At 38.0% G+C, this 17,034-nt stretch overlaps 1 protein-coding gene and 1 pseudogene across 3 annotated transcripts in view; one reads left to right on the top strand and one right to left on the bottom strand.

Moving 5' to 3' along the window:
• Positions 1-17,034, top strand: part of Tti1 (Telo2 interacting protein 1) — a 142,456-nt gene that overhangs the window by 88,931 nt on the left and 36,491 nt on the right. For all 3 annotated transcript variants that reach the window (XM_089101993.1, XM_089101991.1, XM_089101992.1), the window contains 2 exons: positions 6,138-6,326; positions 16,656-16,868. In XM_089101993.1, coding sequence (XP_088958119.1) covers positions 6,138-6,326; positions 16,656-16,868 — 402 coding nt within the window. The remainder of the gene's footprint in view (positions 1-6,137; positions 6,327-16,655; positions 16,869-17,034) is intronic.
• Positions 13,717-15,645, bottom strand: LOC148942765 (uncharacterized; annotated as a pseudogene).

The raw sequence follows: 17,034 nt of genomic DNA, 5'->3' as shown, positions 1-17,034 counted from the left end.
CACGTTCTGAATAACAATTTATTCGATTACCTGCAACAATATTTGAAATAAAAGCTAATTATAAGTCAGGATTGAAATGAGGTTCTGAGTGTATTTTAGCATACAGACTGTAAAAACAAGTAAGTAAAACAATTACAAGTAAGTAAAACAATTACAAGTAGGTAAATAAAATAAAACATAAATAATGAAAAACATGAAAGATAAAGTAAAATAAAATAGACAATGTAAATAGACAAATAAAAAAGAGTGTATAATCATTTTAAAAATTTTAAAGATCTGCTGAGATTTAATATAAATCTAACTTTTGACGGGAGTCGAATTTTGTTTTGGCAGAAAGACTGTAACAACAGGTAAGTAAAACAAATACAAGTAAGTAAATTAAAATAGACAATGTAAAGAGAAGAATGTAACAGAGGGCGTAATCATTTGAAAATTTTCAGTCTAGACTCAGAACCTCATTTCAATCCTGACTTATAATTTGATTTGACTGTAAAATTATTCCTGATATCGAGCAAACATTAAAAAAAAATGCAATTAGAAATTTAAATAGCTAGAAATGTAACCGAAATTTTCTTTTTTTTTTAAATAAGGCATGAAATAGTTTTATTAACATTTCTAAAAAGATTTCCGCCTTGAGCTCAGATTCCAGGATTGCAAACTTGAGGTTTCCATGCGATTTTCGCTACCGTCGTCACTCAAGACAAAAAAAAGGTAGTAAATAGATAACGGCAGAGAATTAAGTACAATCTAATTAAAGACTCGTCCAACACTCAATAAAAAATATCTTGGGAAAGTAATTAAGCATACTAAGATTTGCACAAATTACATATTTGTGTGTGTAATTTGTAAAATACAATCACTGATTAAACAACGTATGCAGGCTCGAAACACTTTGTGTGAAAAATTTTAAGATCTTCCATGCTGAAATTCTGAGGTCTTGTAGATTTTGTAGATTTATTTTACGCAACATGTTTTTTGAAAAATTAAACAGCCGTTCTTGGAAGGAGATTGATTGCTACTATACTGTTGATTCCGTAAAGAATACAAACGGTGTTGAGGATAAAGATAGTGAAAAACAGAAGGAGAGTATTAGAGGATTAGTAAAGCCCTTCATAATTAAGGGCAAGAAATCGTTTTGGCATGTTGTTACGGGAGTAATATGACCGCATCAAAAGGAGCATTGCCCTTCAATAGATTCGTGGCCAGAGTATTTAGAAAAGAAGGAGGAAAGAAGGAGGAAAGAGGAAGGAGGAAAAGAAAAGAAGGGAGGAAAAGAAAACTAGAACAATATTGAGATCAACTTCAGAGCAAGATTTGTTTTCCTTGTTTTCCCTGCGATATGGTTTGATCGACCGGGTTGTTCCAAATGAAGAACGCGCTTCATTGAAAAAGATGAAAGGAACATCACATTTTATTTAGATGGTATAATACCATCAATATGAAACCTTGGAAGAGCATATTCTATTCAGATCGTGCCACAGTCGTCACAGTTACTCTAGAGAAAAAGATCTGGCCACAGAAGTGGATTTTTTTAGTGGTTGTTCCATCGCATAAGAAAGGAGATAAGAGTGACCATGATAATTATCAAGGAATTCACCGAAGGTATAGTTTAGCAGAATTATTCTCTAACTTAGTAGATAATAGGTTGAAAAGGTGGTTGTGTTAGAAAGAGGTCTTTAATAAGATTCAAGCTAGTTTTAGAGAAGGTTATCCACCTGTAGGTAACATTTTCACGCTAAAAGCTCTAGTAAGTAAATACAGGAAATGTCGGTTGTACGCATTGTTTGTGGAGTTGAACGATGCATTTGGTATTGTAGATCGAATGCTACTTATTGAGAGTCTATTAGAGGTGGGTTTCGGTAGTTTTATAGTTATTCTAGTAGAAATTTACAAGGCAACGAAATTAGTGGTTAGGGCTGGTAAGAATTCGTCTTGGATAGTACAAAATAAGACAGGAGGGAAGTAAGGATGTACCCTATCGCCCAAGTTATTTAGTACTTATTTAAATAGTTTAGAAAACTTTATGGAATAGAAGGGAGCTTCGATCTTGACACTGGAAGTGTCTGGGATGTGCATACACATTTCCGTAGGTGATATAGCTTGAGTCTTATGTTTGTAAAACAGCAGTCTTAGCGTTAAGGAAGGAGTGTCTATTAAGTGAGGTTGATAATCTTTTTTGGGAGATAGAGAGGTCCAAGCTCAGGGAGATTGGAAATGATTAGGAGTGACGTTTAAGCGTTTAAGCCTAAGGTTAAATTAGTTAATAGACATATAGGATATAGTGAGGAGATGGGTAGGATGGGATCCAATTTAATTTTAAGGAGCCAGGTAAGGGAAAAATAAAGATATTATGATGCTACTACTACTACTACTACTAACAATTTGCTGCAGCACCAAGCCGCCTGAAGTCAACACAGCCACTCACGCTCCTCGTCCATCCCAATCTAATCAAAGCCAACTTCTTTACATCCTCCCAAGAAGTTCCATCTCCTTTCCTTACGTTATCCTCCCACCGCATTCGGGGACGACCTGTTTTCATTTGGCCCAAAACAGTTAGCCAGCAAAGACAATCTTTGGCTATCTGTCGTCCTTCATTCGCAGAACGTGTCCTAGCCATCTTATTCTTTCTCTCATTATAGCCCTAGAAAGCAGAATTAAACCACATTTTTGTACAGCTTACTATTTGAGGTACGGTCAGTCAGTCAGGTACCTAAAATCATCCGTTGGTAATTTCTCTGGAGAACATCTAACAACTCGTCTTTCGTTTTTTGGAGCCCCACACTTCAGAACCATACTTGGCCACTGTCATCACTCTAGCTCCCAATATTTTGATATTGGTTTGCAGAATTATCTTCAGGCCGGGATTTACCAATAGGCCCATTAGGCCCCGGTCTAGGGGCGTACAATGCCAGGGGCCTTAATAAAGTATCACTTAGTGATTTCCTTCTTAACAAAAACTTGACTGATTAGATTTATCATCAAAGTGCCAGGTGCACTCCGCCGCCGCGCTACCTGTTCAAAGAAAAGTGATTTTAAAACAACACAGGGATTTCTGGGTCACTTATAAACGGTCAGATGTCTCCCAAGAATGGCAAATGAGAGTGTGGTATCATCTCTCTCTTTCATTACTTTTGGCTCATCAGTTGCGTTCTGTTCAGTGCTTCCATTGTCTCCGAATCTTCGGGGATTTCCCCGAAAATCTCGCAAAAACGGAGCGGCAGAAACGCTTGCACCTAGAAGTGTCAAAGCTTTAATTCCGGCACTGCTTATCTTTATATTCTTCCAAACCTATCCAAGTGCTAAAAAACACCCTTGGCCTTGGTTATTCTACTTTTCCCATAATAATATTTACCCAGGTAAATGAAGTGGCCCACTTGATTTATCTTCTCGTTACCCAACATCACATTTTCATCTTCGCTTATTCCTATTCTTAGCAACTTAGTCTTCTAGACATTAATTTTCAAACCTGTGCTTGCATTCTGAACTTGCAAAAGTTCATTCATTTTACTAGCATCTTCATCTAGGATGCTTAAACCATCAGCATAATCTAAGTTTAGGTGAGTTTTACTTCTATATTTGATTCCGTTTTCTCCCATTGCCTTTGCTGTGCAAAGTCCATCAAAATAATCCGTATAAATGGAGATAGAACGCAACCCTTCTTAGCTCCTGATTTAATACGAAACCAGCTACTGACCTCATCTCCTGTCTTAACTGCAGCAATGTTATTGCCGTATATAGCATTAATCACTTTGATCTATTCATCTGATATACTATACAAGAATAAAAATTATGCTAAAGCTCTTCTATCAGCTGAATCAAACGCTTGCTCATAATCTTTGAAACTGAGGACTAAAGGTGTTTGATGACTCAGGCACTTGTCAATAATTAATCTAAGAGTGAAAATTTGGTTGAAGCATCCTTTCCCCTTCCTAAAACCACACTGTTAATCTCTTAAAATTTTATCTTAAGCATCTATAAGTCTAAAAAGCATCATCATATTAAGGAATTTGCTTCCTACAGAAACCTGGCTTATGCTTCAATAATTACCACACTCACTCTTATCACTTTTCTTATGGAGAGGTTTTTTGATACAGGATGGAGATTATGATACAGAAGGAAATTTTTAGAAATAAAGTAGTATTTCTGATGCATTTTGGACTGGAAGTTCGGGTGTTCCAGAAAAATTATAAATTAGTAAGGACACAACTAAGACATGGCTTGGTGTAAATAGAAACATTAACATTTCTGTAGTTAGAGGAGATTTAGGAGTTTTTTTGCGCTAATATAGAGGTATTATGAAGATCATAGAGATTATGAGCTTATTTAGAAGCTCATAGAGATGAGTCTTCAAATTCATTGTTGTACTAGGTAAAAAGGATTTTATAAGATTGTGAAGTGGGGAAAGTATGGAATAATGGATAAGAAATAGATAAAGAGGTGGCAAAGATAATACAAAATACTTCACGGGATCAAGGGGTACAGGTTTAGCAGTATGAAAGAAGCCTTTTTGATTACCTGGGCTTCTTTGTGGTTGTAAAAGAAACATGATGTGAAGTGGTGTTTTTTAAGGTGCATTTTAGAAAGGTGAAGAGAAAGTGTACTGTCCTTACCCTTATATTTTCAATTCTTTCTTTTACCCTCTATGGATGAGAGTGTTTGTTATATGATGTGTCGGTGCGAAGAATTGAGTGAGTTGCCACTTTTCTTGATTTTCAAGCCAATATATTTCCGTTGCTGTTCAAGCGAAGGGACAGAAAGTTTCCTATATAGGGGTTTCGGACATGGCGGTTCTAATGGTGTTCTAATTTGATGAAAGATAGTTGGCGATTATAGTGAGTGACGAATATTTTGCATGTATTGGAAGGTTAGGACGATTCCTCAGCTTAGCAATGGATCAGAGAAGCGGATTTTTTAAAATTTATGCAATGTTTTTGTCCATGCAGTGTGAATTAATTACAATTGAATTTTTCATTTTGTATTGCCATGGTCTTAGGAGTTTTAGTGCAATAAAGATTATTGTAATTGCTGTTAGGCTGTTTAGAATTTTTTTTTATATAAGTTATGGTCCCATTTTAAAGCGTTTTGCTAATAGTATTGCTCTGATAACGAGTGTTCGAAATTGACTAGGCGGATACCTGGTCTGGCAAGCAGCAGCTTTAAGAGTATCGCCAATCCGGAAATGCATATCACGGTCAAAGTCGTTGATGGTCCGTCTTTTTAGCTCTCCTGTGTTCACCATTGCTATATATGCGATTGATATTTGGTCAATCGAAGCTGACGGTAAACATCGAATCTCTACATTTGAAACAAAATGCCTGCGTCGTATTGTGGGGATCACCTACGTTGACCAAGTATCCGATGTTTACCTCCACAAACTCCTCCGCTACTCAGGCACTATCACGGATCGAATCAAAAGCCGGCAACGAATCCAAGAAAGGCTTGGTCTTGTCCAAAGAAGGTCATCAGTTTAATTGCAAAAAATCTCACGGGTACATGGTACACTACCTCGAGGCTGACCTTGCAAGAGATGATCTGTAAACTTTAGTAGTCAGAATCTCCCCAACTCCTCCGTTTAGCACCAGACAGAGCTGAATATCATTGTCATATTCATTACCTAGTGAGAAGAGCAAGAAGCCTCAATACAGACACTTAGGCCGGATGGAATTTAAGTTAAGTACCCCAAATTCACCTATCCCCATTCGTCTTGAACAAAAAACTTTCTTATTAATTTTGTGTGCTTCTGCAAACCAATACCAAAGCTTCCCAGTATTTTTTAGATTGGGAAACAAAATTTTACATAATAATAAGAAATTGTTTGTTTCTTAAAGTTGCCCTCTTTAACGATTGACATATTTGGAGAACGCTACGGTAGCAAAAAATTGCAGTTGTAAGTATAGTAATGGTTATATAATTAAAAAAATTCTTCTTTTATTTTAATATAGACGTTTTGTTTACATGACACATTATATGGGCACCTATACGGGAAAATGTCTATTTACCCCCAAGATTAGAAAGAAAATTTATTTCAAGTCAAAAGAGAACATAAGTACTTACATATTGTACTACCTGTCATGCTGTTAACTCTGAGTGTATTTTTTTCTTGTTACGTCACAATTTTACTTTATTTTTGTTTCTAGCTATGTATCAATATGTCAGATGAATCTGAGCTGTCCAATGTTTCATTCGCGGTACGTTCTCTAGCTCATCTAGGAGGAAATGTGGGTATACAATGTGCAAATGCAGCAGTCAAGACGGCAACTGATCTACTCAAAACAAAAGGAATGAGATACGCAAGACTTCTACTTTTATGCCACGCTTATGGTGAGGTAGGATACTGGATGGCGATACGACCATTAAATTCTTAATATTCATCGGATCCTTAATAAACTTCTGATTTGGCTACCACCTTCGAAATCATTAAAGATTTTTGGTATTTCCTCAGCTGAGCTGTCCTCTTCGAAAACCTCGTATATACATAATAATCTGATTTTGAGCTAAGAAGGGAACTCCCATAACCTTGAAAAGTGAGTTAAACGATGAAGTCATAATTTTCCTATCCGCTATACTTTCTTAGATACCACCTAGTACCTACAGGGCTAATACAGATTTCACTGTTTTCCCCAATCAAAACCTATTATGGTAACGCTAGAATTAGACAACATTGTATTTAATTTCAGCAGAAAATAGAGAGGTAAAAAGGCGGGAAGAAAACTTTTTTGGAAAACTTATGGACGAAATCCCGTGTCTTTTATTCATTTCTAATGTTCCAAAAACTGTGAAAAAAAATAAAAAAAAAATAAAAAAAATATGTCTTCCCAATCGGGTTGAAGAGAAGCATGGATACTGCGCAGATCAGACTGGTATGTTCGTCGCAAAGTGTTCCGTTGTTTGGAACAAACCGTCCATGGTAATGAACGATTAGTTAGGAGTAACTCCTGTGAAAAGTAACCAAAAAGGAAAGATGGAAGTCCGAAAGATGGAATAAAAATGAAATAGAAAGATTAAATTTTTTAGATAGGAGTGAAGAGTGAAGTTAAAAATTTAAACAAACAGAGATCAATCTAAGTGTGAGTGTTTCTGCTTTACACTGAAGTTTGATTCTGTTTTACTGAATACGTTTTATAATATTTATAGGATATTTATTGCAAGAACAGCCATAGGGCCATGGCAACAAACACAACAACAATAACTACTCGTACTAACAAATTAATGAATATTTCATCAACATTTACCTTGGACCTTAGATCCGCCTGTGCCGCCAGAGGCACCCAGAGCATCCCCAAGACTTCGCCAATCTTTTCTGATTTGGACAGCTGCTTCTATGTCTTCCCCATCGGGTTGAAGAGAAGCATGGATACTGCGCGGATCAGACTGGTATGTTCGTCGCAAATTGTTCCGTTGTCTTCCCTGTCTTCGACTTCCGTTTGGGTGCCAATGTATAGTGGCTTTTGGGATCTCAGTGTCCTGTATTCGGAGAACATGGCCCAAGTTTCTCCACCTCTGAGCTCTAATGATATTAGTCGCAAGACGCTGGTTGGCAAGTTTGCGGACTTTTTCATTTGTGATTCTGTCTGACCAACGAATATTTAAAATTCTTCGAAGAAAATTGTTCTCGAATGCAAGGATTCTCTTCTCCTGTTGTTGGTTCAAACTCCAGGTTTCAGCTGCGTAAAGGAGGACTGGCATGATGTTGCTGTTGAACAGGCGTAATTTAAGCCGTTGGAGTAGCTTTTCGACTTCCATATGCGCTTGAGCCTATTGAAGGTGGCGTTCGCCTGACCTATTCTGGTCATTATTTCTTTGGATGTCGATCCTTTATTCTCCACTATGCTTCCAAGGTACCTGAATTCCACGGCCTCTTCAATTTCCTCATTTCCACATCTGATATGAAGTGGGGAATCAGTAGTCGCCATTGTTTTGGTTTTCCTCTAATTCATTCTTAGGCCAAGTTGGCTTGCCTCTTCGCTGACCCTGTTTAGAAGCTCTTGCAGACGTACCTTGCACGACTGTAGCATTGTAATGTAAGATAAAATTTGAAAGTATCGGGTTTTACTTTCGGGTGTCTTGATTCAGCACTCGCTGTCCTCGTAAAGAGCTATGATAATTGTGATGATTTTACTTGGGATCCCGTAATAAAGAACGATCTTCCACAAACTTGCCCGGTTTAAAGAGTCGAAGGCCTTTTCAAAGTCTATAAAAATCATGCAAAGCTTTGAGCGTCATTCCCGACTTTCTTCACTGACGACTCGCGAAGTAAATATAAGATCAGTGCAAGAACGGTTCGGGCGGAACCCGTATTGTTCGTCCCTTAGGTGCTTTCCGAGCTCATTTTGGATCCTCTTCAAAATGACATGACACAGGGACCGAAAGCAAGCTTAATCCTCGCCAGTTTCGTGGGACAGTGGCATCACCCTTTTTGAACAGGCTTATTAGTATGCTGCGCTTCCAATCAACTGGTACCTTTTCCTTTTCCCATATTGTAGCGAAGAAGGTGACCCAGAATGTGACCTTTATCATCTCTGCTGATATACGGTCTTCTCCTGGGGATTTACCAATCTTCAGTCTCTTGACAGCTGTTTGAATCTCTACAGTACTTGGCGGCTCCACACAATGGTTAGAGAGAAGGATGGCCTTGCGGGAATGTCGGATGGCTCATCGGCTGGTGGCCTATTGAGGAGTCTTTTGATATGGGATGCCCGTAACTCATTCACTGTTGCCGGTTTGGTCACGAGTACGCCAGATGGGTCTCGAACTGGGCCGTTGACGGTACGCGTCTTTCCAACGATGTCACTTGTGATCTGATATAGGGCTCTAGAATCTCCTCTCTTGGCTGCTTCCTCAGCAAGTTTGGCGTTGTTCTTGATCAGAGTTCGGTGGTCATTCCTTGCGCTCTTCTTTCCGGCTTTGACTGCTTAGTGGTAATCTGCGTTTTCAAGACTAAACGGTCGGGTGTTTGGCTTTGAAGAAGGGCTTGTTTTATGAGTTTCCTCTCCCTTATGAGATTCCAAGTTCGGTCAGAGCGCCATTGGTCTTTAGGGCGTTTCTTGTACCACAGTATTTCTGTCGCAGTCGTATGGGAGGAGTTTTTCGCGGCTTCCCACAGTTTTGGTTGGTCTGGATTTTCTGGCACGGAAAGTGATTCGAATATATTAAAAAGTTCGATCACAATGTTTCTTTTTACTGTGCTATGAAATAGTTTATCCGAGTCACAACGTGGGTTTGGTTAGGGCACCTGTTTGACATTTTTCTTCAGTTTGACTATAAATTTGGCAATCATCAGGCTATGATCCGACTCTATATCAGCTCCTCTATCTGAACTTACGTCCATGAGGCTAGTGCGCCATTTGTGACCCACTAGGCAGTGGTCGATCTGATTTCTGGTGACGCCATCTGGAGAGGCCCAGGAATGTTTGTGGATATCACCGTGTTGGAACAAACTCCCACCAATAACTAGGTCATTCGAGAGCGCAAAATCGATTAAAAGCTCACTATTTTCGTTCCGATTACCGAGGCCATGGCAACCCATAGACTGGGGGCAATATTCGTGGTTGTCACCAATTTTTGCATTGAAATCACCGACGAAAGAAGCTATGTCATGTCTAGGTATATCAGTGGCAACTGACGGCAGGGCTCTGTAAAATTATTCCTTTGCACCATCGCTTGCTTTGTTTGTGGGTGCGTAACAGACCACCACAGACAGTTTTGCATGCTGGTTGGCAAATCTAGCGACAAGAATTCTGGATGAAACTGGCTGTCATTTTAAAAGGAATAGACTGTTTTTTCTCGTCATCGTAAGGGCAACTCCGTGTTCTCTCCTTGTCTCTGGTCCACTGAATATGATGCTGTGTCCACTTGGCAACTTTTCAAGGCCTGAACCAGGCCATCGTACCTCGGACAGGGCGAGGAAGTCTATATCGTATTGGTTCATTTCTTTCAAAACTTGTTCTGTCTTGGACAACTGGGAAATTGTTTGAATGTTCCAGAATTCTAATTTGAAGAAATTGTTCGCTGTCAAAATCGTGTCCGTGGGCATGCGGTTGTCATAAAAAAAAAAAAAAACAATCAGATCCGAGGCTATTCTCTATCGATGTTTCTGTTGCTTAGGTTTTTTTTTTATAGGAGTGGGTCGCAAGCCCACAGTCCAACCCTCCATTTTTATCTTGGCTTGGGACAATACCATGCAACTGTCAATGTTATCGATCGTACTTTGAGAAATCTTCCCGGCTACCTAATAGTATCATTCACTCTCAATCCCGCTTTAATGCAATGGGTGTAGCCAGACGGTAGTGTAATGTGTTTTATTTACCTACAACCTTCCAGAACGTTTAAACCAAAAATTAGCAGTTTTTATCGTACTGAAAATTTTATATATTACAGTAGAAACATTAATTGAGAACATTTGCTCTCGAAGTACTTTAGTGAAAATGTTAATGTCAGGTAATATGTACTATTTTCACCAAGTGGAACTTTCGCGTGAAGAGCAGAGGTTTCAGGCTGATGGTACCCTCCTCGACAAGGTTGATCTCTGTTCATGCTAGGTTTCATGTACAGAATATTTTTTTTTTAATCTACCTTGTTTCAGAATTCAAGACTGGTAATGATAATTGCTGTATATTTATCTAAAGAAGGAAAAAAAGAAAAAGAACGTAAAAAATTCGTTTTTTTATGTTTCCATGTCCCTGTGGGGCTTCTTGTTTCAATTATAGACATAAAAACATATAGACGCTTCAATAGCAAATCCTTTTAACTCAATTTCAACAAAGTCTTGACACAAATCTTAAATGAATCTTTGGGATTTAGACTTCGGTTTAATTTTGAATCTTTGTGGTTTCACACAAAGTTTTTGTGTGATTCAAAATTTTTGCCGATTTGTCTGGAAATTCAAAATCCGAATATCTTGGCGCATTGAAAACAACCTCTTTTACTACAAGTGTCCAAAAATACTTGACAATAATCAAACAAATGTCTGAAAGGTGGGCTTTGGGCCAATCTCCGTATCCTTTGAAAGCTCCATTTTAATTGTTCCAATAACAGTGTTGAATTTTTTTTTCTTTATATACGATAGAACAGCAGTATCTCCCATTCTCTGAAACTTTTAACACTCCTGAAAACTTTATCATTTATTTAGTTTCTTTTTATTATTATTAATAGATACAAATCTTTTTCAAAATGTAAAATTATGTAATTTCTATGTTTTGACCGAATTAAAAAAAAATATTTGTAAACAAAAGCGAGAGTTTCCTTGAATTTACCAAAATGTGTATCGAAGTTTTAAGATAAATTAATAAAAAATTATAAATTAATAAATAAGAAAAGTTTTGGTCATGTACTTAGCAATGATTTTCAAATTTTGGGGTAATGCTGCTGAAGAAGTCCTTATTCGTCCTGTTTCTAAGAAACTCCATAGTTTTACAAGTTTCATTTTATTTTCAGGGTTAGAATCTGCTTTTATATAGCCCAAGGCCAGGCATAGGGACTCGAACTAGTTTTTGTCTCTTTTGTAATGCAAGAAAAACGCTGTAAAAGAAAAGCACGCAAAAAGAAGTATCAGCTGAAATTATTCAAGAATAGGACCGGTTTTGGAAATCTTACCATACTTTCAAAAAAAAAAGAGCCAAGGACACAAAAAGGCTGAAAAATGTGATTCTAACTATTAAATACCGATTATGTCAATGAATTTTTTTTTTATATTTTATGCCTGGTAAATTTTAAGTTGATCCTTTATTTCGTAGTATACTTTTTTATCAAAAAAAAAAAAAAAATAAACGGTAACTAGCGTTTTTGCATCAAAGCAATACTCATCGCAGTATTGGTTCAGAACCAAGATAGACCACCTAAGGACAACGTAACTTCGAATGATCCTCCTCCATTTCCCAAAGTATTATACTTTGCTCCCTTCTCATGAAATTACAATTTTCTTTAAATCCTTCCTTGTGACCTGTTTTCACCCGATTCTGGGACGATCTGCTTCATTTTCTGCCCCATACGGATAGTCAAATAGACAACCTTTGGCAATCTGTCATCCGTCAAATGTGCCCCGTGTCACTACCACCCGGAACCGTTGTTTCACCGAACTCTGTTCACCAACCGTATATTGATTTGCTCAAATAAAAGCTCAACAGTTGTATAGTATAAGACTGTGTGCTTAAACTGGGCTGAGTATTAATGGTGTAGCAGGCGCTTGATATGTCTAGTGTTGTAAAATAATACCGTACAGTATGTTTTTTTCACTGTTCGAAATATGCAAGTAAAAAACTATGTTATTCAACGAAGTTCTGGTAATTTGAATTTGAGACACGTAACTGAGTTTTCCGGTCGATTTGCAGTGGCTATTATCTTATGTCTTATTTTTCACAAAATAGTATATTTTTTTTTTCTAAATAATATACAGACTGTTCATTAGTGAAATATTTAGCCTGCTATAATTGACTTTCTTTCAGTTCAAGACTTCTAGACATTTGCATGCTGGTTCTGCATTTTTAACATACGCAAAACATAAACTATTCAATTTACCTAATTACAAACTGTGGGTTTAAGGCACAGATAAAAATTATATTATGCGGACTTCTATTTGCCCTATCTTACAATGTTAAAAAAAAAGGTCGGGTATTCGGGTGTCTGGCTATGTGTGACGACGTTAATGAGCAGCACCAAATTAATTGGTACTATGAAATTATTTTAATTGGACGTCTATATTACATATATTTCGTCTGTGCTTTAAGGTCACAAAGTCGCCTTATACATTTAAACATTTTAACCAATAGCTGATACAAAACGGGTTGTTTTGTCAAGAAGGAGCGATGACGCTGTAATCTGAATCTTGCCTATTATATAACATAATATTTATTTATAATCCACAAAATACATAAAACTGTGGAGTAAACAAAAAGAACAAAAACAACCATAAACATACGATTCTAATACAACATAAGTAAATTAACTCAATTCAAAAAATGGCCAAAGAGGGTCAAAAACACCAATCATTTGCTGAGTTTTAAAACATAGTTCCACAAATATTTGCTTCAGTCGCAAGGGCGCATCAACAATCTCAAATTTAGAAACGATTCTATGGTTCCAGTACCACCAAGGTATACGCAGCAAATATTTACAGTACTTAAAATATCCCGAGCGTATTTTCTTCGTATCCTTCTTATGAAGGAAGAAAGCAAAATCAGAAAGATAAAAAACAGCAGGGGCACAAAAACTAGAATAAAAAAGGCGAAATCCTTCTCGGTTATACCGACCACGATTGGGTGAAATTTTTCCGTAACCAACCCGCATACTTTTCAGAACGCTGGACGTAATACATTTCGTTCATGCTTTTCTGCACGCTGGCGCGGAGCAAGTAGTCGAAAGTGACGTGGTAAAAGATAGACCTGATGTTATAGTTGAAGAAATCAAGCAAAGAGGCGATGCTGGTGGAGGACTCCCAAAACACAAAAACTCACATTTGGCAGCACTAACTGAAAGGCCTACTGCAGACAGTGCAGCTGAAAGCAGATCAAAGTTTGTAATTAGACTTTGTTTTATTCGGCTAAGAAGTAGAAAATCGTCAGCTTAAGCAACGTGACTAATGCCTAAACTATCATTGTAAAATACTGCAGGTTGAAGACGTCAGAGACACGAAGCTAAAACACACTTAAATATACTTGGAGATAACATGGCACCCTGCCTAACGCCATTTTTAACAGGAATATGCTCCCCTACTGTACCCTTTCACTTCACCCTAACTAAAGAATTCGCATACCAATGCTTAAGCACGGAAACAACAGAAAGGTTAACGCCAGACGCTGCTAGAGAAAACAAAACATTTGAATGAATTACATTGTCAAAAGCACTAGATATATCAACGGTCAAACAATACAGGGGACTTTTTTGAGCAACAGCTTGTTTCATTAGCCAACCCACAATATGGTGAGCTTGAACGCAGCCCATACTTTTTCTAGAACCAAGTTGGAAGGGCGTAAATTCACACTTGAAGTTAATGGCCGGTAGCAGCACATATTCAAAGAGCTTACTAACAAAAGAAGACACAGTGATAGGACGGTAATTAGAGCAAGCACTGTGGTCCTTACCCCTCTTAACAATGGGCGATATGCAACCGGACAAAAAACTATCTGGCACAATGGACTGTGCCAAGCACATCTGGAACAATAACTGCAAATGCTTCAGTAGTTCAGGACAGTCATAAGCAAAAAACTTGAAGCAAAGACCCTCACTATCGGCAGACTCGGACTTATTCACTTGCTTAATAGCTCGGAGTATAACACCAGATTCCACCGATAGCACTTGAGATGGGTTGATACCAACTGGAAGGATTGAGTTGACAAGCTTTGTAAAATGATTTTGGAGATTAACATTGAATGAAAGGATAATAATTTTATCATGGGAAACGAAATCACATAGGCGAAGAGAGAAATTAATTGGACGTGAACATTTTACGCTGTTTATAACACGATCCCAGGATTTCTTGTCGCAGGGACTCTCCCAGGAATTTAGTCTCGCTCTACGCAGGGAATACTTGTACTCTCGTTTTGTTTTCTGCTTTATTTGATGGACTGAACCAGAGGGAGGACGATCACAGGCTATCCACATGCGGAGCCAGAATTTAGCTTTTTGGTTAGCCATCTTCACTTTAGAATCAGCCCTCTGTATGGGATTGCGAGTACCCGTTCGCACGCGCTCAGAGGGGACAACTTTTTTAGCGACTTGAGGCAGAACACTATTTGCTGATTTACGAGTTGGTATCTATCCGCGTTGAAGTTGTATATACAGATGTTTACAATAAGTGGAATGGTACTTTAATAGATGATAATAACTGGGACTATGTCAATACATAAAGGGGAACATATGCATTTTTCCAATTTATCTTTGAGAACCACTTGGGAGAGTTCTGTCGCATAGATCTTGCCATAGAGCGAAATAGTTGGCATGTGATTGGTAAATGGTTGTCATCGATTTTAGAGTCGTCCACATGAATGATTGATGAAAGTAGAGTTAAATATGATACATGATCAAGGTTGGAAGTAAGACCACCACGATTGTGAATATAAGTAGCAAAGAAGATCTTTATCAGCCAGATGGAATCCTCCGGGCAGTGAATCGAGAAAATTTTTCGGATCGATCAGAATTAGATAATAAGTCAGTGTTCATGTCGCCAGCGAGAACCCATTTCGTATTTTGTTTTGCAAGGTCGCTAAGTAGTGTTCGTAGGCGATTAAAGCCTTTTGAAAAACGAAGCAATCACTGCACAGTTTTTCTATTACACGGGAAATAAACCTTTATAAATACAATATCACCACATTTTATTGTTAGCATCACTTTGCAATAGTATCGGCTGAGTGTTATGTCTGAAATAGATGGCCAGACCTCCTGATGGTCTATCACAGGTTTTCTGGGCGGCTCTTAAGAAGGTAAAATGGGTCTGAAAACGCTTTAGGCTATCAACATTCACATTATAGAGAAGGTGGTCCTATAAAAACACAATATCATTGTCAAGCAGCTCATTAATTAGAAGATCCTTGTCTTTTCTACCATTAATATTAAGGGACACAAAGCTAAACTGAGTTTGAGCATTTATTTATTAGCGTTATAGAGAGCTGAATGGGGAATTTTGCATTTCAGGCTGAAACTTACGTGTTCCATGGTACAATTTGCACATTTTGGCAAGGCCTGGCAAGGGTTTTCCTTGGAATTCACATGAGGGCCAGAACATCTGGAACAAGTGGGATATACTGGTGAGCAGGGACAAGGTCCAATCAGGTGATCAGTGCTTTGACAGCGAAAGCATCGACACGGAATCGATTGAAAGGGCTTAGCGCGGAAAAGCTCGTATCCGCGCTACGAGATTCCCGACTCCAGGACCGCGTCCAGAGTGGCTTTGACGATAATTTCGAGGCGAAAAGTGCGTGAATGACCGATTTGATTAGCACCGACAAGTCCGTCCACTGAAGCCTCTAAATCAGCTGTTGAATAGTTATCGGGTATTTCACGGACAACTGCTAGAGGCTTTTTATGAATCACTTTGGTTTCAACGTTTGGAATGGCACTAGTAACAGCTGAGACCAGCGGGTCGGCTGAGCGTTTATCACGTGTCATCACAACCCAGCTTTTGCTTTGTGGCTTGGATTTCTGAGTCACGATCCTGTCGTGACCATCCAGTATTTCGAGCTTCTTCACGCGTAGGATAGGGTCACTAAGCTCCGGGGGTGGATTCCTTACAATGACTGCGTATGATGGTTTTTCCGTATTTGGAGTAGGATATACAAGCTTAAGACTATTAATCTTATCATCAATCTTATCAATATCAATTTTATGATTCTATAAGAATCTTATAAATCTTATGTTTCATTAAAGGTGAAATCCTTTGATCTTCCGGGAAATTTTTGCAAAAAACAAAATAACTTTTGTATCTAAATAAAATACGATTAGTGAGATTTTACCTCTGTTTAAATAGGAAATTTGTATTTATTTGAAACACAGTTTTGACGGCTGGACACATATGTTTCAGTTCTTATCCAGAGCCGAAGCAAATCGAATATTCAACAACGCAAAAAACACTTTCAGTAATTGACCTGAAATCCGGCTGTCCAAGATGAAGCTCGGTTACTTTCGTCAGAGCCCATGTTTGAAAATATTTTCAAATTTATTTCCAGATAATCACTGCAAAAAGACAAAAGGCTGCTGCTGCCTCAGAGACAACAATTGAAAAGCCAGTGCAATTTGAAAGGGGAAGTGTTACAAAATTTATGTTGGAACATGAAAAAAATTTCAAGATGAGTGAAAATCTCGAAACTAGTTCAGTGTCAGAAGAAGAAGAACAACCACGGTGTGAAGAAAAGGACCTACCATTGTACACTGAAAATGACGTAAGTACAGCGTAATGCATATTCTTTTTTCTTGATCATGGGTTATAAAACCTAATAATTTCTATTTTCTTTCAAAAATTCTCGTGAAAAGGTAAAGAATGTGGCATTTTGACCTTAGTCCCTAGTGGCGGTGCTGATCTCTGTTTCATGGTCCTTCAGCCAGGAA

This window comes from Artemia sp. Qi Xiang Cuo, chromosome 16, assembly GCF_049724085.1.
Source record: "Artemia sp. Qi Xiang Cuo chromosome 16, ASM4972408v1, whole genome shotgun sequence".
NCBI classification, from domain to species: domain Eukaryota; kingdom Metazoa; phylum Arthropoda; class Branchiopoda; order Anostraca; family Artemiidae; genus Artemia; species Artemia sp. Qi Xiang Cuo.
This window is presented reverse-complemented; position numbering and strand designations above follow the sequence as displayed.